This window comes from Talpa occidentalis, unplaced genomic scaffold, assembly GCF_014898055.3.
Source record: "Talpa occidentalis isolate TD23 unplaced genomic scaffold, MPIMG_talOcc4v2.1 talOcc4.8, whole genome shotgun sequence".
In the NCBI taxonomy this organism is placed as follows: domain Eukaryota; kingdom Metazoa; phylum Chordata; class Mammalia; order Eulipotyphla; family Talpidae; genus Talpa; species Talpa occidentalis.
The window spans coordinates 26363966-26386581 of NW_023605194.1; the positions used below are offsets into that span (position 1 = coordinate 26363966).

Sequence of the window (22616 nt, forward strand, 5' to 3'; positions counted from 1 at the left end):
CTGCGGGCAGCTTTGCAGCCCAGCGCTCAACCGCTGTGCCACCAGGGGAGGCCCTCAAATGACCTCTTAAATGTTTCTTTTTCGTAAAACTTTTTCATAGTCCTCTTCCAGATATAATGCTTTTTCTTGTAGTTCTTAGAGCAGTAACTGTATGATTATTAAAATTAAATCTACTTAGATGTTTTATTCCTCCTACTAAATTATGTTACTTTTAAAAAAAGATTTGTTTGGGCCTCTCCGGTGGCGCAGCAGTTGAGCACTGGGTTGCGAAGCTGCCTGCAGCCTCTGCAACGCTGGTTTGATCCCCGGCTGCTCCTCGGCCACCGAAGGAGGGTCTCACATGGCGCACAGACCTCTCCTGCTGCCCGCTGCTCCCCTCAGCGGTGTGCTTCGGTCCTTCTGCCTGCTCTGCTCCCCGCTCTGGCTCTGGTGAATTCTCTCACCCTCCCGCGCTTCTGACTGTACCCATTGCTTATATAAATAAATAAATCTTAAAAAAAAAAAAAAGATTTGTTTTCACCAGCGAGACAGGAGAGGTCTGCTGTGCCATATGGGTCAGCTCCCTGCCCGGGGATCGAACTCTTGTGGCAGTAGCTGCCAATAGGTTGATAATGCTGACCTTAACTCCTACTTCACCAGGGAGACCCTAAATTATTATGTTACTCAAAGGCATCTCTTACATCCTCTAGCCTGTTCTCTAAATTGTCAAGCCATTCTATTCTTAAGCAGTTTTTCATTGTCTATGACATAAATCAGAAAGCCTTGTAATAATTATAAAGTTATACTGAGCTGTGAAAAACTATACATATAGCACACAAAGTACACTGTAACATAAACACGATATAAAACTGTCAGTTAGAATATATATTTTAAATTCATTAATGACTTCCTTCTCTCTCAGAAAGGTTCCTTATGATAATATTCAAAGTCATCTCAGAGGGCCAGAGTTAAAACTTGAGGAATGAGAGTTACTCTGTGTCACCATTAGATGGCACACGTGTGAATAAACCAAGTAATTGTGTTAAAAATGAAGTACACCTACAAATTAAGTAGAAAAGACTGAAAAGGGATAAGAAATTTAAGGAGTAAGCATGGTGAATATCAACACAAATCTATCCTTTCTGGAAACTTACAACCTAGTAAGATGATGAGATTTGTTAATGACTATAAAACAAAACAACAAATACTAAAGACAGTGAATCTCGAACTTCACCAAGTATACAACTGGCATCAATTCCTGGGTGACTGATACAGAGTCCCTGGATCATACTTTGATAAACATTGATATGGACAATAAATGTTAGGAAGACAAGAAAAATAGTTTATATAGGCTTTAAGAAAGTATAGTATAGTTCCCTTCTTATTTCTACCTAACTCGAATATTCCCTTCAAAACATGGAAGCAGCCAAGAAACCTTAATTCTAGATGTAGGAATAAAAAGTCCAAAAACTCTCTGAATTCAAAATCTAGAAAGAAGAATTTGGAAAGGAAAATGATATAATGAATAGGATCAACAGGATCGAAAAACAGATGTAGGAATTAGGCAGTAAACCAGGTGATAGCTAGAATTCTAAAGCAGCCAAGTTCAACAGAAATATAATGGAGCCATATTTGTAATTTAAAAGTTTCTAGTTGTATTAAAAAAGAAAATACATAAAGCAATCAAAGTAGCATAAAGTAACCAATGTACTTAGGATGTATACAGTATATAGAAAAGTAAAGTTTATGAAAATACGTATGAGATGGGAAGGAGAACTAAAAAGCATACCACTGTAAGATCCTTTCATTACACATGAAACAGCAAATTACTTGAAGGTGAATTAAGTTAAAAATAAACAGTTTATTATTGGGCCTCCCTGGTGGTGGAAGGGGTTAAGTCTCAATACTTAATGAGGCTGTCCGCAGCCACTATAGCGTAAATTCGATTGGCCAGGGAGCTGACCCACATGGCGCAGCAAACCTCCCTTGCCTCACCTGCTGTTCCCCTCAGCAGTGTATTTCAATAAATCTGCCTGTTCTGCTCCTCCCTCTGCCTCTGGTGAATCCTCTCACCCCCACACCTCTGGCCTACATCCCAGTTCTTAATGACTTGTGTGCATAAATAAATAGATTTTTAAAAAGGAAAAAAAGAACATCAGTGAGACAATCGGCAAAATTTTAATTAGGGGGCCTCCCCGGTGGCGCAGCGGTTGAGCACTGGGTTGCGAAGCTGCCCGCAGCCTCTGCGACGCCGGTTCGATCCCCAGCTGCTCCCCGGCCACTGGAGGAGGGTCCCACATGGCGTGCAGACCTCTCCTGCCGCCCACTGCTCCCCTCAGCAGTGTGCTTCCGTCCTTCTGTCTGCTCCCCGCTCTGGCTCTGGTGAATTCTCTCACCCTCCCACGCTTCTGACTGTACCCAGTGCTTGTATAAATAAATTAAATAAATAAAAATAAAAAATAAATCTTTAAAAAAAAAAATTAATTAGGCCTATATATCAGATAGTGGTTATCAGTTTTAATTTTCTCATTTGAAATAACTGTATGATGGTTATATAAGAAAGCATCTTTGATTTTAGAAAATATACACTGAAATATTTAGGGAAAAGTGGGCATTATGACTAAGTTATTCACAGTTCAGAAAATAAAATTATGAAAAATATTATAGAAGGGGAGAGTGAGTGAGAAAGATAAAGCAAACATAGTAAAATGTTAACTAAGAAATTAGATTAATATAAGAAATCAAATACTCTTTGAAGCTTTCTATTCTGAAAGTTTCACACAGAAAAGTTAAAAGAAAATTTAAAAACAGCTTACAGCTCTGTATTGCCTTGGATAGTAATAAGTGGTTTCTGGATATTTTCACACTTTTCCTCCAAAGCACAGAATCTCTCTGTCCAAAGATTAATTAACTGGCAAAGTTCCTGGAAGGAAGGTATGGGAGAAGAGATTAAAATTATGGTATTTGAACTTTTTTCTAAATTGACATTTTCCCAAGTGAGGATCATTTTATTCTCATTGTAGTCCTAAAGGTATGGTTATCCAACTTCATCTTTCATGTTGGTTTGAGGAAACAATCGTATTATCTTACTGTACTTTAGTATAGGAATCTATATGTGGCAATGTTTCAAATGTTAACTAATCTAGAAAAGCATTCTCAATTTTTTTACATATTTACAGCTATAACCAATAGTGGTTATGGTACTTTGAGGATTCTCAGTTATATAGCATTGAGATTGTATAACAAGGATAATCAAGTTAAAGATTACAAAAGTTTCTTTTTACAATATCCAAATCAGCTAAATAAAATACCTGTGAATGGATTTTCTTTATTGTCTTCAGGTGTTCAGTTAAGTTTTCACACTGCTCCTGTGATTCAGTCAAGGAAGAAATTGTATTTTCTTGTAGTTCATGTAGATTATTACACAATGTACTGAGAAAGCCATCCATTTCCTTTTTCTGATCTTCTATCTTTGAAGAAAAAAGATTGGTCTCATCTTAATGAAATTAAAAGAAATTTTAATATACAAAACAGAAAAGGTAGAAAATAGTATGCAGAGTAAAGTCCCTTTCCTGCTCCAATTCCAAGAACCCAAGCACCAACCCCATTCTTAGAGAAGACTGCTACCATTTTTAATACTTCCAAAGATATTTTATGCAATTTAAGCAAGCATGTAGACATCTACATACATATCTTTCTCCACCATCTGACAGCATGACAGTCAGTGTAAGCTACCATGTGTATTTAATATTTATCTTGATGTTCATCTCTCATTTTTCTTGGTCATGACTCTACTGACCACATCAATTATAGAGAGCACCATAACCCCTCCCTCTTCTAGATTTTTTTTTCATAACCCTTGGGTTGTGCATATAGATGTATCTCCAGGTGTGGCCACTGATAGACCTTCTTTCTTAAAAAATTTGATTTTCAGATATTAAGAACATTTGTTACCTTATCAGTCACTGTCAATGAAGTCTTAAAGATATGCTTTAGTTGATTATTGATTTTCAGTATAGACACCACCGCGGGAGATAAAATTGTTTCCAGTGAACTTAGAAGTTCTGTCTTGAGTTCATTCTGGTTTAAAAAAAGAAAGTCTTAAAGAATATTTTCACTTCCATAAACATGGTTGGTTAAATATCCTAAATAACCAAACACATATTAAAGTTAAGTGCACATTTTCTTTAAGTGCACATTTTCTTTAGTTTATAGAGCCAATTTGATAATAGGGTTTATATTCAGCATAACTCATTTATCCCACCATTAATAACTAAGAAAATGGTCAGTTAGTATATAATAGATTCATAATAGTCCAATGAAACAAAAGTTAGAAAAATTCAGAAGAGGGGAAAATAATATACAATTGATAAGGCTTCAGCATTACAACCCTACATTTTAATAAAACAAATTTCAAGTTTAGGTTACTAGTCAAGAAGGCTGAGGAGACCAAACAGCCTACAAAGACAGGCTTTGGCCTAAAGGTTTTCACTTTGAGGACTTGACAACATATAATCTATTGTATACCTTGAAGACTTGTCAGATTCTTGTTCTTGCCAACATACATTTAAAGTTGAGAATGTGGGCCTCCCTGGTGGTGTAGGGGCTAAAGTCTCAGTGCTATCAAGCTATTTCCAGCTACTGCAGCATGAGTTTGATCCCCGGCCAGGGAGTTAACCCATATGGTGTAGCAGACCTCTTCCATCTTGCCCGCTGCTCCCCTCAGCAGTGTATCTCAGTAGATATGCCTGTTCTGCTCTCCAATCTGTCTCTGGTGAATCCTCTCACACACAATCCCCCAATCCTGTACCTCTGGCCTATACCCCAGCTCTTATATGCATAAATAAATAAAAATAAATCTTTTTAAAAAGTTGTTAAGAATGCAGTATAGGTTAGGAACTATTATAGAAGCTGGGGGTGAGGGGGGGAGGATCTGACCTATGCGCCTTGCACTGAGGCACTGGTTATTCCACTTAAGTTCCAGAAGGGCTTGGCCACACAAATCTGATCCCACAAATTATTATGTAGTCCTAGAATTCTGTAACTACTTAATTACATAATTTTTCTTGCACACTTTATGTATTACTGTAGTTTCAAAATTAACCACCAAATATAACCACCTAATATCCTCTTCTAGTTGGGTCAGGACCCTTGGGTGATTTCACGACCCTCCACGTCATGGGTCCCTTGAATTCACCTTGAGTTAAACCTAACTTTCCAGTTATCTTAAGATTTAATAGCTGCTACTTTAAATGTCATAAATATAAATGGAAAAAGTCTCAAAGGTAACACGCATTTGGAAATTAATCTCCTCGATAAATAAAATAGTGCAGAGATTTCCCTTTAAAAATAGAAATGTACTCTCTTAAAGTGCTGTTTATCACTGTGTCTAATAAAGCTCAAGATGAAAGAAAAGCAGTTAGTTGTTTTTGAAGATTTATCAAACGTTCCCCTTCAAAAATACTTTAAAAGATTTACTAACAATTAATGTCTGAAGTATAGTTTTACTCTCTGCTGCCAACGATTGTTCTTTCAATATCGTATTAGAAAGCTGAGAAACATGTGTAGACACATTTTCTGGAATAGATGTGAAAGATCCAAGTGCAGTCGTAGTAATGGTGTCTAATGCAGAGACACTGGATGATAGAAGGTTACCTACACACACAAAAAGGTAAATTTTAACATAAATATATATATTTTTTTAATAATAAATTTTATTTTTATATTCCCCATACAATTGCAACCCCCCCATTCTGACCCCAATCCCTCCCCTCCGGCACCCCACCCCCCAAAAAGTGTCTCTGGTTCATAGTTTTTTGTTGATTTTGATTTTCACTTTCTTATAGTTATTCATTTTCCTGGTCCCTTATTTAAGTTTTCTAGATTCCTGCTATGAGTGAGACCATCCGGTATTTTTCTTTTTCTTTTTGGCTTATTTCGCTGAGCATGATCCCTTCCAGTGCCATCCATGTTGCTGCAAATTGCATGTGTTTATCTTTTTTGAATGCTGAGTAATATTCCATGGTATAGATGTACCACATCTTCTTGATCCATTCATCTATTTTTGGGCATTTGGGTTGTTTCCAAAGCTTAGCTATTGTAAACAGTGCTGCTATAAACATAGGGGTGCAGGTGCTCTTTGGAATTGATGTTTCTGTGTCCTTTGGGTAAATACCTAGGAGTGGAATTGCTGGATCATATGGAAGCTCTATGTTTAGTAGGTCAAGAAATCTCCACACAGCTCTCCATAGTGGTTGGACCAGTTTGCACTCCCACCAACAGTGCAGGAGAGTTCCTTTTTCTCCACACCCTCGCCAACATTTGTTGTTGCTAGTTTTTTTAATATGTGCCATTCTCACTGGTGTAAGATGGTATCTCATGGTAGTTTTGATTTGCATTTCCCTGATTACAAGTGATGTTGAACATAAATATATTTAAATGCACCTAGAAAAACCAAGAGGCTGGCAAAATAATATCTTTGTAGAAATTTTAGTAATAAGCAAGATTAAAATAAATTGGCTCCCTACATTTTATATACACACACACACACACACACACACACACACACACACACACACACACACATGTTCTATAATATTCTGTAAATACTTGACATTTGTGGGTATTTATAACTGACAACTATAATCCCTAGTAAAAAAAAAATTAGAATATTCTAACGTTAATCTTTAATAAGTAAAAGGAATACAAAGTATTACAGTGGGTAAAAGAGGTCACAAAATTGATAAAATTTATAGTTGACTTAGAGTGACTAGAATCTGGGTGATTTTTAAATTATTTTTACATTTCTACATTTCTAAATTTTCCATAAGGGTAAAACTTTCATAATGGAATATCTAATAATCTAATAAAATATCATAGTATCTTTTTTCTAAATGAAAAAAATGGCTATAGTTAAAAATGATACATTTATTCAGAGAATATGGAAACCATTCAAAATACATATTCTCAAAAAAAATTGCAGAAAGATATGCACAAAAAATTTCTAGAGAAAAAAAATCTAAAAATTTAATAGTAGTAGTATCTATTAAAAATGAGGCAGAGTCAGGGATGTAGCAGATTTTTACTTCTAAAGCCTACACACTTATTGCTTATTGAATATAAGCTCCTTTACTTCTTTTAATTCAAAGGCAGTTCTAGTTGGAACAGACAGTATGGGCATGGGAGGGTAACTAGTGACAATGTCACCTAAGGTCGTTAAGATAGGCATCACACTCCCAGACTTCAAACCATACTACAAAGCCATAATCATCAAAACTGCATAGCATTGGAACAAGAACAGACACACAGACCAATGGAATCGAATAGAAAATCCAGAAATAAACCCACAGATTTATGGTCAACTAATCTTTGACAAAGGAGCAAAGAATACGCATTGGAGCACAGAAAGTTTGTTCAATAAATGGTGCTGGGAAAACTGGGTCGCTACATGCAAAAGAATGAAGCTTGACTACCACCTCACACCATACACAAAAACCAACTCAAAATGGATTAAAGAACTAGACATAAGACCTGAAACCATAAAATACATAGAAGTAAATATAGGCGAAACACTACATGATATGCACATCAAAGATATCTTTACAGACACATCACCCAAAGCAGTGATAGTGAAGGCAAAGAGCAACAGCTGGGACTACATCAAATTAAAGAGCTTCTGCACAGCAAAAGAGACAATAACAAAAACAAAGAGAAACCCCACCGACTAGGAGAAAATTTTTGCACCCAACACTAATGATAAAGGACTGATCACAAAAATCTACAAAGAGCTGATTAGACTCAACAAAAACAAAGAAAATAATCCAGTCAAAAAATGGGCAGAAGAGCTAAAAAGAAACTTCTCCAAAGAAGAACTACAAATGGCCACCAGGCATATGAAAAAATGTTCAATGTCACTTACAATCAGGGAAATGCAAATCAAAACTACCATGAGATACCATCTTACACCAGTGAGAATGGGACATTTTAAAAAAACTAGCAACAACAAATGTTGGCGAGGGTGTGGAGAAAAAGGAACTCTCCTGCACTGTTGGTGGGAGTGCAAACTGGTCCAACCACTATGGAGAGCTGTGTGGAGATTCCTCAACCTACTAAAGATAGAGCTTCCATATGATCCAGCAATTCCACTCCTAGGTATTTATCCAAAGGACACAGAAACATCAGTTCCAAAGAGCACTTGCACCCCTATGTTTATAGCAGCACTGTTTACAATAGCTAAGCTTTGGAAACAACACAAATGCCCAAAAATAGATGACTGGATCAAGATGTGGTACATATACACCATGGAATACTACTCAGCATTCAAAAAAGATAAACACATGCAATTTGCAGCAACATGGATGGCGCTGGAAGGGATCATGCTCAGCGAAATAAGCCAAAAAGAAAAAGAAAAATACCGGATGGTCTCACTCATAGCAGGAATCTAGAAAACTTAAATAAGGGACCAGGAAAATGAATAACTGTAAGAAAGTGAAAATCAAAAACAACAAAAAACTACGAACCAGAGACACTCTATGAGGGGTGGGGGGCGGGGAGGGGAGGGATTGGGGTTAAAATAAGAGGGTTGCAATTGTATGGGGAATATAAAAATAAAATTTATAAAAAAAAAACCCGATATTAAAATCAGGGCCTCCCCTGGTGGCACAGCGGTTGAGCGCTGGGCTGTGAGGCACAGCCTCTGCAGTGCCGGTTTGTTCCCAGGCCACCGACGAGGGTCCCACAAAAAACAAACAAAAAACAAAAAAAACAACATATTAAATCATCGGTTTTGAAATTAGTTTCACATTAAACATACAATGCCTATAATAATTAGTAATGCTTGAACTTACCATACAAGGTCTTGTGAACATCTAGCATTGCCTTTTGCTTTGAAGTGCCATCCTTAATTAATTCTTCCATACTACTGAATAGACTATTCAGGTTTTTGCCAAAAACATCCTGCGCTTCTGCATTGTGCTGTTCAACTGCCTTCTTACGATCCAGTTTGGAATGGAGACCAGATACATCTTTTGTAGTTTCTTCAACTGTGTTAAGCAACTAAAAAAAAGGTTGATAAATGGATATGACAAGAGTATTCTAAAAAAAATCTGTGCTACATAATGCTTTCTTCTGAATAGAGGTTTTAGTCATTGTAATCTGAAGAAATTTTTAAACTCATGTTAATTTATTCGGTTACCCAGGAATGTTTTAATCCCATAGCCATCTGGGCAAGGAATAACCACCGCATCCCTACTCATCTAGGCAAGAAAAACTGATTTTTTGAAACATGTTACTATAATTATTCTCCCTCATAATTTTTTCCCATTATATTTCCTCAAAAGTAAACTGAATAAAACATTAAACACTCGCAATATCTTCCATCATTAGATGTTGCAAAATTCTTGATGACTGATTAATTACAATCACCATGGGGGGAAAAAGCGGTTACAACATCATTACTCTAAATGTCTATGAAGTATATTAAAATCATGTTCTATTTTCAAAAGTTCTTGTCATAAGCTTTGAATATAAGTGAAATAGTGTTGTCATAAGTCAGCTTCTCCAGTGAGGAGAATTTAAATGAACTAGTAAAATAACATTTTCAAATTGACAGAAATATCATTTGGGATGAATAAACAGAATTTCAAAATTAATGCTTAAGCAAAGAAAGTTACTTCTACTCATTCTCTAATTTCCTTAATGCAAGTACAAATTAAAATAAAGGACAAACCCTGCTGGCAGCATCATGAAGTTTCTCCTCAGTGCTTTCCAAAGCTGAGGTGATATATTCTTCCTTAACAAGTTCTAATTTGGTTTCCTGTAAATGCTTCTGAGTAGTTTCAAGTTCCTGTGTTTTACTTTGCAGGTCAGATTTACACTGGTCAAGTTCACTTTTATTATCCATAAATAATTCTGTAACCTAAATATAAAACATTAAACATTTTTTTTTTATTTAAAAAAAGTTAAACTGGTTGGTAAAACACCTGGCCAGTTCATATCATCATCTTATAAACCAAATGAATTATTTTCAAGAAAAAGTTGTAACAAGCTCTCAGGTAGATTAACACATTTTCTATGGTGTCTGGTTTCTTTCTGTAAATTCATTAAAAACAAATAACTGGACTAGTACAATGGGATTAAGTATTCAGGTTCCTTCCAACACTGCCAATCTAAGCATGACAGAAAAGGGTCAGGTCTTTCCACCTTTGTTGTTTAACGTCTGGTTTAACCCAATACCTGCATTTCCTCATCTGATAAACACATTAATGAAAATTTTTCAGCATTTCACCATTTAGACTTACAATAAATACAATTCAGTTAATTTCTTATAAGGTAGCATTAATATACATATCACAACAGTTTCTTCTTTATCACTGATGATGGTAAAATTATCAATAACATACACTTAACTTTAGTATATGGGTCAGCAAGAAAATATATCAGGTCTCTCACATTCTGAAATGTCAGTAATTGCTTTTCATATGACATTCAATATTGTTTTGAATGCTTACTCTATTGAGCTCCTCTTCAACGGCACCAATTTTTTCAATCAATTCTACAATCTGTTCTTCTTGAACAGTTAGTTTTCCACTCATGGCTCTAAAATACAGATTAATATGAGTTTCAGTTAATATTTTTTCTCAATTCTATTAAAGTTTATTCTAACACAATTGTGGCAGTTACACATCATCTTTACCATTTGTCATAATATTGATGCCTAAGTGTCAATAACCAATAAATACATATTGTAAAATACAAATGTATCCCTTGTCCTTATTTCATAAATGGAATATTTTTCTTGTGACTTCTATTTTAAAATTGAGAATCCCTGGCTATGAGAGGGGAAAAAGCATCTATGTGTGTATAATCTGAGAAGCTACAATGGTGACAGAGAACTGTAACGCACATGAAATAGAGGTGAAGGGTCTCCCTGGTGGCGCAAGGGGTTAAGCACCGCACTATCAAGCAATCCGCAGCCTCTGAACTTCAGCAGCACGAGTACGATCCCCGGTCGGCCAGGGAGAAACCCACACGGTGAGGCAGATCTCTTCCTGTCTTGACCCCTGCTCCCCTCAGCGTGTATTTCAGTCAGTCTGCCTGTTCTGTTCCCCACTTTGTCTCTGGTGGATCCTCTCATCCCCCACATCGCTGGCCTGTGCCCCAGCTCTTGTATGCATAAATAAATCAATCTTAAAAAAAAAAAACGAACTAGAAGTGAAGGGATAGAATCTAAGTGTAATCAGGTATACCAACGGCCCATATAATCTAGGAAAAGCTTGGGACTTGAAGGTATCAGATGTCATAAGTGAGAAAGCGATTAAGAACTGTAGCACTGGGGCCTCCCTGGTGGCACAATGGGTTAAATCTCAGCACTATGAACCTATCGGCAGCCACTGCAGCATTAGGTCAAGTTCAATGCCCAGCCAGGGAGATAACACATGGTGCAGCAGACCTCGCCTATCTCGCTTGCTGCTCCCCTCAGCAATGTATTTCAGTCAATCTGCCTGTTCTTTTTTTTTTTTTTTTTTTTTTTTTTAAATAGAGGCATGTTTTATTTATTTATTTATTTGTTTGTTTTGTTTATACATGCACTGGGTACAGTCAGAAGCGCGGGAGGGTGAGAGAATTCACCAGAGCCAGAGCGGGGAGCACAGCAGGCAGAAGGACCGAAGTACACTGCTGAGGGGAGCAGCGGGCGGCAGGAGAGGTCTGCGCGCCATGTGGGACCCTCCTCTGGTGGCTGGGGAGCAGCCGGGGATCGAACCGGCGCCGCCGAGGCTGCGGGCAGCTTCACAACCCAGCGCTCAACCGCTGCGCCACCGGGGAGGCCCCAATCTGCCTGTTCTGCTCCCCACTCTGTCTCTGGTGAATCCTCTTACCTCCCCATACCTCTGACCTACCCCCCCAGCTCTTGTAAGCATAAATAAAAAATCTAAAAATAAACTGTTTAATAACATCAAAAAAAAATCTAACATCAAAACAAAAATATTCATAGGATACAGCAGATATAAAGATTTTACCTACTGTCACATAAGTAAATTGTACTTCTTACAGACTATTAGCAGAAAATATTTAGTCTAGGAATTTAATTTCCATTGCCAAGGGCTTACCTAAAATTTTCTTCTGAAATGTATACCCCATTTTTTTCACGGGTTGCAGCAAGATCTCGCTTCAGACGTTCTATCTCTTCTGTATATTCCTAGACAAGAAGATTTAGATACCAATTTAGAAATTAACTTTTTATTTATTTAGTTTGGGGAGGATGTGTCACAAATAAAACAAAGTTAAACTTTTTACACTTTGTAATGTATAAACATGATAAAAAATCATAACCAAGATGTGTAACCCTGTACCTCTAAAACAGAATATGTTGTCATCAATGCTACCTCAGTAAACAAACAAAAAATGTCATAACTATACTTTTTATTCACTATTAACCTGTTTAGGATAAAGTCTTTCTATGGCTTTGAAAATGCCTTTAAATGTACTCATAAAGAGCCTTCCCTGGTGGCTCAGTGGTTGAGCACTGGGCTGTGAGGCTGCCCACAGCCTCTGCAGCGCAGATTCGATCCCCGGCCACCAGGCAAGGGTCCCACATGGCGCGCGGACCTCTCCTGATGTGCCCACTGCTCCCCTCAGCAGTGTATTTCGTCAGTCTGCCTGTTCTGTTCCCTGCTCTGGCTCTGGTGAATTCTCTCACCCTCCCAGGCTTCTGACTGTACCCAGTGCTTGTATAAATAAATAAATTAATAAAAAAAAAAAAAAACTTGCCCGTTTTAAAAAAAAATTAAAAAAAAAAAATAAATGAACATAAAAACATAGGCTGCTGAAGAAAGTATCCATGTTGGTCTCCAAATAGCATTTTACACTAAAAGGAAACAAGATTCCTTAGAGAAATGCCTGATCTCAGACTGGGGAGCAAGAAACATTCAACATGAACCTGAAACATTTTGTCACATAAAACAAGAAAGAAGCTAAATTAAAATTACAGCCACTTTGGAAAAGTTTTTAAATTTACTTTACAACCCAGGAATTACACTGCTAGGTATCTACCCAAGAAAAATGAAAATGCATGGACACAAAAACTTGTACTCTAATGTTCACAGCCACATTACTGGCAAAAATTCAAATGTCCATCTGTGAATGGATACACAAAAAGTTTTATTATCAGTTAATAGATTATTTGGCAAAAAGAAAAACAAGAAACAATTTATTAATAAATGTTACAACATAAATGGTCTCTGTTTGCCAAGGAAAAGAAGCAAGATGCAATACACTATTGTATAATTCCATTTATAGGAAATGTACAGAAAAGGCAAATCTATAGACAGAAAGCAAATGGGGATTGTCTGATTGCAAAGGACAAAAGGAAACTTTATAGAATGATATAAATTTCCTAGAAATTGATTGCGACGTTGCACAACCCCAGAAATGTTCTAAAAATCATTGAATTATAAGACTTATAGTGGATGAATGTCATAGTATGTAAATTATATCCTAAAGCTCTAAAAAATTTTGTAAATAAGTACAAATTTTGCTGACTCTCTAGAACTGGTAAAGTCAACATATAACACACAAAAAACTTTTAACATATGATGTAATTTAAATCATTAAGAAAAAAAGCCTTACCACTGGCAATTTAAAAAGTATTTAACAGTTTTCTACTTTACTTCCTTATTTTCACATTTGTCAAACAAGATTGTATTACTCAATAAAAAACTCACAACTACCTTAATAAGAGCTTTTTTGGTGAGCTTCTGATTAACTTCAGGCTTATTCATTATGTTCTTTGCTCTATGAGCATACTCCAATGTGCTCAGAGTTTCCTGTGAAGAAATTTTGATAATAGTTATATTCTTTCATCATCATCATTATTATTGAAGTAATACTGGTTTACATCACTGTCTTAGGTTAACACTTCCCAAAATATATGGTATCACACCATGCCCATCACTGAAGTACCAATAGTCCCCCACCACAAGCCACTGGGCTCCCTGTACCCTCCGCTCCCCACACTCCAGTAACCTCAGTTCTGTAGTCCAAATCTAAGGTTTGTTTTGTCTGCTTCTTTGCTTTGTCTTTTTTTCTTTTTTTAAATAGTATAACAGCAAACTTACAGAAATAGCACAGAAGATGGACAATATAAACATGTACCTACATTTAACACAACTCAGGAAAATACGGTGAATGGCTGGAATCTACTGTATGGTACAAATGCCACAAATACCTTTTACTTGCCATCAATAAGAAATCTATTTGTTTTAAAAATATCCAAATGTTGGTATTGTCCAGAAATATTTAACAGGTTTATTTAAAATTGTTATAAAGTTGAATCACTGACACTTGTTCACTGAAACATGGACATTTATACTGAAAATCCACACAAAGATGAAGATGGAAAAACTGCCAATACCGGATTTCTGCCCCTTATTTTTCCACTTACAATAATATACTCAGGTCCTTTTGATCCCATGGATAAAAAAAATCTAACATGGCCTCTTTGGTGGCGCAAGGGGTTAAGTCTCAGCACTAGGAAGCTATCTGAAGCCACTGTAGCAAAAGTTCAAGCCCCAGCCAGGGAGATAACCCACATGGTGCCTTCTGCTCCCATCAGCAGTGTATTTCAGCCAATCTGCCGGCTCTGCTTCCCACTCTGTCTCTAGTGAATCCTCTTGCCTCCCTTCCCCCCACCTCCGGCCTATACCACAGTTCTTAGATGCATAAATAAAATAAATCTTAAAAAAAAAAAAAAAAATCAAACATTCAGAACTACCAATAACAGAAAGAGAAATTTCTTGTTTTGAAAACAAAATGTTTCCCATCATTGTGGATTCTTATTAATGTTCTCCACACATGCAGCATGCAAGCCGGGTATTTTTGGGCATAACTGTGACATGTTTGGCATGGATACCATAGTTTGGCGTCAACAAAAAGGTGAACCAGATAGGCTTCATTTGGTTCTTGTGAAGCACCAAATTTGGAATAAGTTCAGCAGACTTCTTATTCTTTGGAATAAGTTGTTTGGAATAAGTTCAGCAGACTTCTGTTAAGATCTAATTTCATGGGCCTCCCCTGTGGCGCAGCAGTTGAGCGCTGGGTTGTGAAGCTGCCTGCGGCCTCTGCAGTGCCGGTTCGATCCCCGGCTGCTCCCGGCCACCGGAGGCGGGTCCCGCATGGCGCGCGGGCCTCTCCTGCCGCCCGCTGCTCCCCTCAGCAGTGTGCTTTGGTCCTTCTGCCTGTTCTGCTCCCCGCTCTGGCTCTGGTGAATTCTCTCACCCTCCTGTGCTTCTGACTGTACCCAGTGCTTGTATAAATAAATAAATTCTTTAAAAAAAAAAAAAAAGATCTAATTTCATGGAGTGACACAGTATCGTGGCTGTAATGATGTGGTTTCTTCACCCCTTCTTCACCCCATGTACTCTTACATGTGGCTTTTTGTAAGAGCCATGGTTTAGAGCCCTCCCTACTTAACCTGCTTCTCCTTCAGTTGAAATTTAGGTACCTAGAGACACCCTGGCATTAAGAGTAATGACAGTTGTGAACATTGCTTTGTTTCTTTATAATCCGCGTGAGTAAAATCATTCAATATGTGTCTTCTGATTTATTTCATGTAGAATAACTCCCTCCATGTTGTCACAAATGGCAATATTTCATCTTTTTTCATAGCTGAATAGTATTCGCCCTCTCTCTCTCTCTCTATATATATATATATATACATACACATATATAGGCATACCTATATAGTCTATGTATCTATATATCTCACATCTCCTTTAAACATCCGTAGATGGGCACATAGGCTGTTTCTATATCTTGGCTATTGTAAGTAGTGCAGCAATAAAGAAAGGGATGTATAAATCTTTTCAAAGTAATGTTTTCATATTCTTCAAATTATGTTTTCATATTCAATAATTCCGTCTAGAAACGGAAGTACCATATGGTACTGATACTTAAGTACCAATAGTCCCCCACTAGAAGCCAAATATCATATGGTTGATGTATTTTTAGTTTCCGAGGAACTTCCATACCATTTCCATAGGGACTGTACCAATTTACATTCCTACCAACAGTATATGAAGGTTCCTTTTTCTCCACAACCTCACCAACACTTGTTTCTGGTCTTATTGCTATAGGCCATTCTCAGAAGAGTGAGGTGCTATCTCACTGTGCTTCTGATTTGTGTTTCTTTAACATTAAGTGAAAATGAGATTTTTTTTTCCTGTATCTATAGTTTATTTGTATATCCTTTTCGGAAAATGGTCTGTTCATATCTTTAGATCATTTTTTGATTTGGTTATTTGGGGTTTTACTGGAGTTTCTTTTGCTGTGCTGACACTTTTTAGTTTGATGTATTATCATTTATTTATTTTTTTTTTTTAAATAGAGGCATGTTTTTTTATTTATTTATTTATTTATTTATTTGTTTGTTTGTTTTGTTTATACATGCACTGGGTACAGTCAGAAGCGCGTGAGGGTGAGAGAATTCACCAGAGCCAGAGCGGGGAGCAGAGCAGGCAGAAGGACCGAAGTACACTGCTGAGGGGAGCAGCGGGCGGCAGGAGAGGTCTGCGCGCCATGCGGGACCCTCCTCTGGTGGCCGGGGAGCAGCCGGGGATCGAACCAGCGCTGCAGAGGCCGCGGGCAGCTTCGCAACCCAGCGCTCAACCGCTTCGCCACCGGGGAGGCCCTTATCATTTATTTTTCTTCCCCCCCCGCCCCCTTGTTGTTGGAGTACCCAAAAGTATCTCCAAGGTATGTAAAGTCTAAGTGTTCTTGTATGCATTTTATGGTTTCAGGTCTTACATCCAAGTCTTTAATACACTTTGACTTAGTTTTAGTGTATGGTTTGAGATAATGGTCTAGGCTTCATTTCGTTGCATGTGGCTGTCCAATTTCCCAACACTACTGAAGAAACTTCCTTTTCTCCAATGTTTGTTTTGGTTTCTTTGTCTTAAATTAACTGTCCATATGTATGAGTTTATTTCTGGGCTCTCAATTCTTTTCCATTGATCTATGCATGTTTTTATTTCAATATCATATTGTTTTGATTACTATCATTTTGTAGTATAGTTTGAATTTGAGGAGTAAATTTCTCTCTCTTTTTTTTTAACTCAAGATTGCTTTGGCTATTCAGGATCTTTTGTAGTTCCACACAAATTTTAGTAATGTTTTTCTATTTTCTTTCTTTCTTTTTTTTTAATATTTAAAGGGCAGTTTTATTAAGGAAAGGGGACAGGAAAGTAAAGGAGACACAAGCAGGCAGGAAGAGCTGCCCCAGAAGGGACAGGTTTGCTAAGAGAGGTCTGCATGGCTGCAGGAAAGCAGACTCCGCTGAGGGAGGTCAGTGAGGAGAAGCCCTAGCAGGTACAGGTCACAGGCAGGCAGGGAGGCTGCTGCCCTACAGAGGGAGAGGGTTGGTGAAAAGCACCTGCTCAGGCACAGATGGGCAGGCAGAGTGCTGCCTATTTTCTTGAAAGTCATTGCAATTTTGATAGGGATTATTTGAATCTGTATATTTCTCAGCTAAGAAGATCATTTTAACAGTTAATTCTTCTAATCCATGAACAAAGAATACCTATTTCTCTATTTCTTCTTTTCTTTTGTCAATGTCTTATAGTTTTCACTGTACAACTTAGTTACATTATTTAAAATGTACTATAATTTCATCTACCACGAGACTACTTCATTCAACCTCTTTACAGTGGTACCCTATGTCCATATACAACGTCTGAATTCTTTTTACTATAGTATAGAATTACAAATAATTAATAAACTTTTTAAATAAATGACAGCTAAATAACAACTATAATTACTATACTTGCAGATACCTTTTGAAAGGTTTACCTCAAGATTGAGAGATGCAGGAGAAATTGTTGCAATTATAGATGTTCTGGTACGTCCTCCAAGAGAATCCTGGAGAATTCTAGTTAGTTTAGATTCTCGATAAGGAACATGAGGTGTTCTTTCTACAAGTGCAGTAATAACCCTCCCCAAAGTCAACAGGGATTGATTGATATTTCCAGCTTCCCGAGCTCTCTTGTCAACTGCTCCAGAACGACCAATGTTTTCACTTCCTGCAAGATCAACCTTGAATTTTAAAAATAAAAATAAGTTGTCAGTCTACCAGATTTATACTTGAAGACTTTCATTCTCATATTACACTTATTAAATGATCAGTAAAATAGTTTTACATAATTAACAACACACTACAAAGCTAATAGTGACTATAAAATATTATCTAAAAGCACAAAATTTCAAACTATACTATGAGATGATCAAGAATAACAAACTGGAACACAACTCCTATGATATAGCAATTCTACTACTATGTATATGTATCTGAAGAAAATGAAATCAGTATCTCAAAGAGATTATCTATACTCCCAAGTTCATTGCATTATTCACAATAGCCAAGATACAGAAACTAAATGTCTGTTGATGGATAAATGGATAAAGAAAATGTTATACACACACACAAAATATTTTCAGCCATGAGAAATAGGAAAGTTTTATGATTTGCAACAAGAATGAATGAAGAAAGTGAAATAAACCAGAGAAAGACAAATACTGTACAATCTCACTTATATATATAAAATCTGAGAGGAGTGAGGGGATTCACAGAAACAAATATAGAACGATGGTTGGAGAGGGGCTGAGGTGAAGGCGATGTCAGGATGCTGGTCAAAGGGTACAAGTCTTCAGTTATGAGATGAATAAGTTCTGAGGATCTAATGTATAGTATGAACACTATAGCTAATAATACTATAGTGAAATTTGGGAAGACTAGATTTTAAATGTTCTCATTCAAAAGCAGGTACTATGTGAGGTGATGGATGTGTTAATTAATCTGACTGGGGTGATCATTTCACAAACTGTACGTATATCAAATCAGTATGGTGTGCACTTTAAATATGTAATTTTATTTATCGATTATACCTCCATAAAGCTAGAAGGAGAAAAAAATGAAACTGATACTAAGGTAAATGCTTACCAAGTTCAACTTTCCAATTTTAACAAGCTCCTCTCCGTCGATTGTAGTTTCTTTCATATGTATTGTAACAGAGAAAACTGAGTGGGAACGACTAGAAAACAAGATCAAGTTGCCTAGTCATTAAAATGTAAAACATTATATAAGCTTTCTGTAACAAAATATTAAAAACAGCAAAGATCTAAATCCAAAAGGACAGAGATAGTATCAAAAGGGAGCTATCAGTAAGATTTTAGAAGATAGGCAGTGGGTAGAGTGACGTTTAGGTTTTTGACTTTTTGTACCTGCTTCCAGCAGAGGTGGCCCTGAATAGAAGCTATCTGAAATATGTTTACAGGGTTAGGAACCAGAATCCTCAGGCACCTCTAAAACCTAAATGTGGGGTGGGATGAGGTTAGGACAGTTGAGTGGTATGTTAGAGAGGAAGGCTTTTGACCAATCTTCCTATTCATAAGAACCACTTGAAATATGTCATTGCCCTAAATTCAAACAGCAAAAAGCAAGTCATCAGTTACTTTCCCTCAATGTCACCTGGTATAAAACTATATTGCCCTGCTTTGACAATATCATCAGAAATAGGTTATTACTCCCCCTCCAACAGCAGAAATAGTAAATAACAGTGACAACTAAAACACTACAAGATAATCTTGGCTACACTACAGTGTACTAAAGTCTATCCTATGCTATATACTGACATTCAGCTTTTTTCTGAGGGAAACAAAAATTATATGGATAACCAAAGACATCTCCCTTTTCTGGACAAATGACATCTGATAAACATCATTATGTTTGTTAGTGCCATGGATGGTGACTAGAGTAATTATTAATTTTCTTATTTGTATTTTCCAAGTTGTTTGAAAATTTTTCAAGTATCATCTTTATAAAGATTATTTAAACTACTTTAGGGTCTCCCTGGTGGCGCAGGGGTTAAAGACAGCGTTATCAAGCTACTGCCACCCTCTACAGCACGAGTTCAATCCCTGACCTGCCAGGGAGCAACCCACATGGCACAGCAGACCTCTCCTGCCCCTCCCGCTGCTCCCCTCCGCAATGTATTTCAGTCATCTGCCTGTTCTGCTCCCCACTCTGTCTCTGGTGAATCCTCTCACCCCTTGTACTTTTGGCTTACACCCCAGTTCTTGCATAAAATAAATCTTAAAAAAAAATAAGCTATTTTAAATTACATAAAAGGGGAAGAGCAGAAGGAAAACTATAAACTATAGTTCTAAATTATAATATTCATCTCATGTTTTTCTACCATCATTTACCATTTCCAATCTAGGATTCTGGAATAAATGCAATAATATAGAAGTCAACTCGGATATTGAAAAACTGAATTATATTTTCTTTCTTTTTATTACATAAAACTATAAAAAGAGAGCTTTACTCCAATCTACTGTCATTTGCAACAACTTGAATGAACCTATAGGACATTATTGTAAGAAAGTTAAATCAGACAGAGAAAGATAAGTACTGTATAATCTCATTTATATATAGAATCTGGGGGCGGGAGGGAATCAAACTCATAAAAATAGAGACTAGAATGATTTTATATTTCAGAGAAAGATATTTAAAGAAATTTTACTAATCTTAAATTCATCCTTCTCAATTCCATATAAAATTAAGTTACAAATGAATAAATATTTCCATCTTATTTCTGATTGGCTTACATCAATTTTTAAAAATGGAAAACTATTATAGCAAAAACTTCACTATAATTTTGAAATCATCCATAATTACACAATCTTATTTACTTCCATATTATTTTTCTTTTTTCTTTAAATATATGCATATTTTATACAGTTGCAATTACAATTGTTATAGCATATTATAGCAACTTCCAACTATAAAGGAACAAAGAAATAAGAAATGTACCCCATAATGATCATTTTGTAGACGGGGAAACTGACATTTAGATAAATTTACTACTTTATCTAACATCACAGTATCTAGCTAACTGCAGAACTAGAACTAAACACAAATATCTAACTTCCAACCCATAACTCTTTCTAATATGCTTTATGTTTCCTTCAAAGACCAGCAGAAAAAAGTGACCTCTGACTGGTAAACTGCATTTCTAAGATCCTGGATTCATCTGATAGGGGTACCATCAAATATGCCCATTTCTCCCCTTGAAAGTCAACGTTAGTGACTATTTCCCTAAATTCATTAATATTAAGCCATTCTTAAAAAAAAAATCATGTTGTACAACCTAAATATATATAACTTTTATCAATCATACCTCATTAAAACTGGGGGGGAGAGGGAGGAAAGAGAATGAAGTCACTTGACTTCTAAACCTAATTCAACCAGGGATTTGAAAAACTATTCTAAGTGCCCACAAGGGCGCCAGAAAAGTATTCAAGGAAAGAAGGAAGTGGAAGGAAATAAGCCTCTAAGCATCCTATCTCTAAACCAACTATAGCAGTCACATTTCAACCTGGGCTCCCATGTATTTCTCTTGGGGAAAAAAAATCTTCTGCTTAAAAAAAGCTTCTGTGCTAATTGAACTTGTTTTTATTTGTTTTTTAACATTCTTCTAATATTGGTGCTCTCCATATAAACCGAAATGGGGGCCTCTGTGGTGGTGCAAGGGGTTAAGCACAGCACTGTGAAGCAATTGGCAGCACGAGTTCAATCCCCCGCCGGGCAGGGAACAACCCACATGGCACAGCAGACCTCTCCTGTCTCGACCACTGCTCCCCTCAGCAGTGTATTTCAGTCAGTCTGCCTGTTCTGTTTCCCACTCTGTCTCTGGTGAACCCTCCCACTCACCCCACCCCCACCGCACCTATGGCCTGTACACCAGCTCTTGTATGCATAAACAAATCTTTACAAAAAAAAAAAATTAAAATAAACCACAATGACTAAGTCATGCAATCTTGCTTACCATCTAAGTAGATATGACCCACATCTTGACCCACTCCAATTTGACTTCCCCCAAGTTCATAATTCTTACAAAGAAAATGGGGTTGTGGCAGAGATTGTGGCTTTCTTACCTAGAGTATGCATTCATCAAAGTTGCTGCAGTTGTCCTCTTTGCTGCCCCCTTCTCTAAAATTTGATAGACTTCATCCTTGTTGTGTACTGTAATTTCTTCTAAACCTTTGATTATTACTCCCCTCTGACCAAATATCAAAAGAGCATCCATTAGATTGGTTTAAAAAAAAGTATACTGACACCTCAAATCATCACACATCATCATTCGGAAACATTTCATTCTCAAATCTGAATTACCTTGTTACGAGGATCATCAAACATCTGTAGTCTCTCAGAAACATCAGAAGATGGATTAAGGAGATCAAAAAGTTCTTCATTATAGATTTCCAACAGAGACACTTTGACTGAGAATTCAGTACCATTATCAGTAAGTTTCTCAAAAATTTGATGAAGTGTACGTGGAATTATACCAGCCAAGGGATCCTGAAATTATATTAGTAAGGACTAAAGCAAAGAAGAATGCCATTTACTGTGGCAGTTAAAATACACATAACAAGGGCCTCCTTTACCGTAATTTAAACATTATAATACATTCAAACATAAGTGTGACAAAACTAGTTTTAAAAAAGAAACTAGCGCCTCCCTGGTGGTGCAAGGAGTTAAGCACAGCACTGTAAAGCTATCCACAGGCTCTGCAGCATGGGTTCAATCC

The 22616-nt window shown here is 36.8% G+C and overlaps 1 protein-coding gene across 2 annotated transcripts in view; it reads right to left on the bottom strand.

Moving 5' to 3' along the window:
* Positions 1–22616, bottom strand: part of KIF11 (kinesin family member 11) — a 46654-nt gene that overhangs the window by 9697 nt on the left and 14341 nt on the right. For both annotated transcript variants that reach the window (XM_037497225.2, XM_037497226.2), the window contains exons 5-17: positions 22202–22387; positions 21964–22088; positions 18968–19058; positions 17821–18063; positions 13707–13802; positions 12087–12175; positions 10488–10575; positions 9707–9895; positions 8826–9033; positions 5462–5634; positions 3934–4059; positions 3291–3449; positions 2796–2902 (exon numbers count right to left, since the gene is read on the bottom strand). In XM_037497225.2, coding sequence (XP_037353122.1) covers positions 2796–2902; positions 3291–3449; positions 3934–4059; positions 5462–5634; positions 8826–9033; positions 9707–9895; positions 10488–10575; positions 12087–12175; positions 13707–13802; positions 17821–18063; positions 18968–19058; positions 21964–22088; positions 22202–22387 — 1880 coding nt within the window. The remainder of the gene's footprint in view (positions 1–2795; positions 2903–3290; positions 3450–3933; positions 4060–5461; positions 5635–8825; positions 9034–9706; positions 9896–10487; positions 10576–12086; positions 12176–13706; positions 13803–17820; positions 18064–18967; positions 19059–21963; positions 22089–22201; positions 22388–22616) is intronic.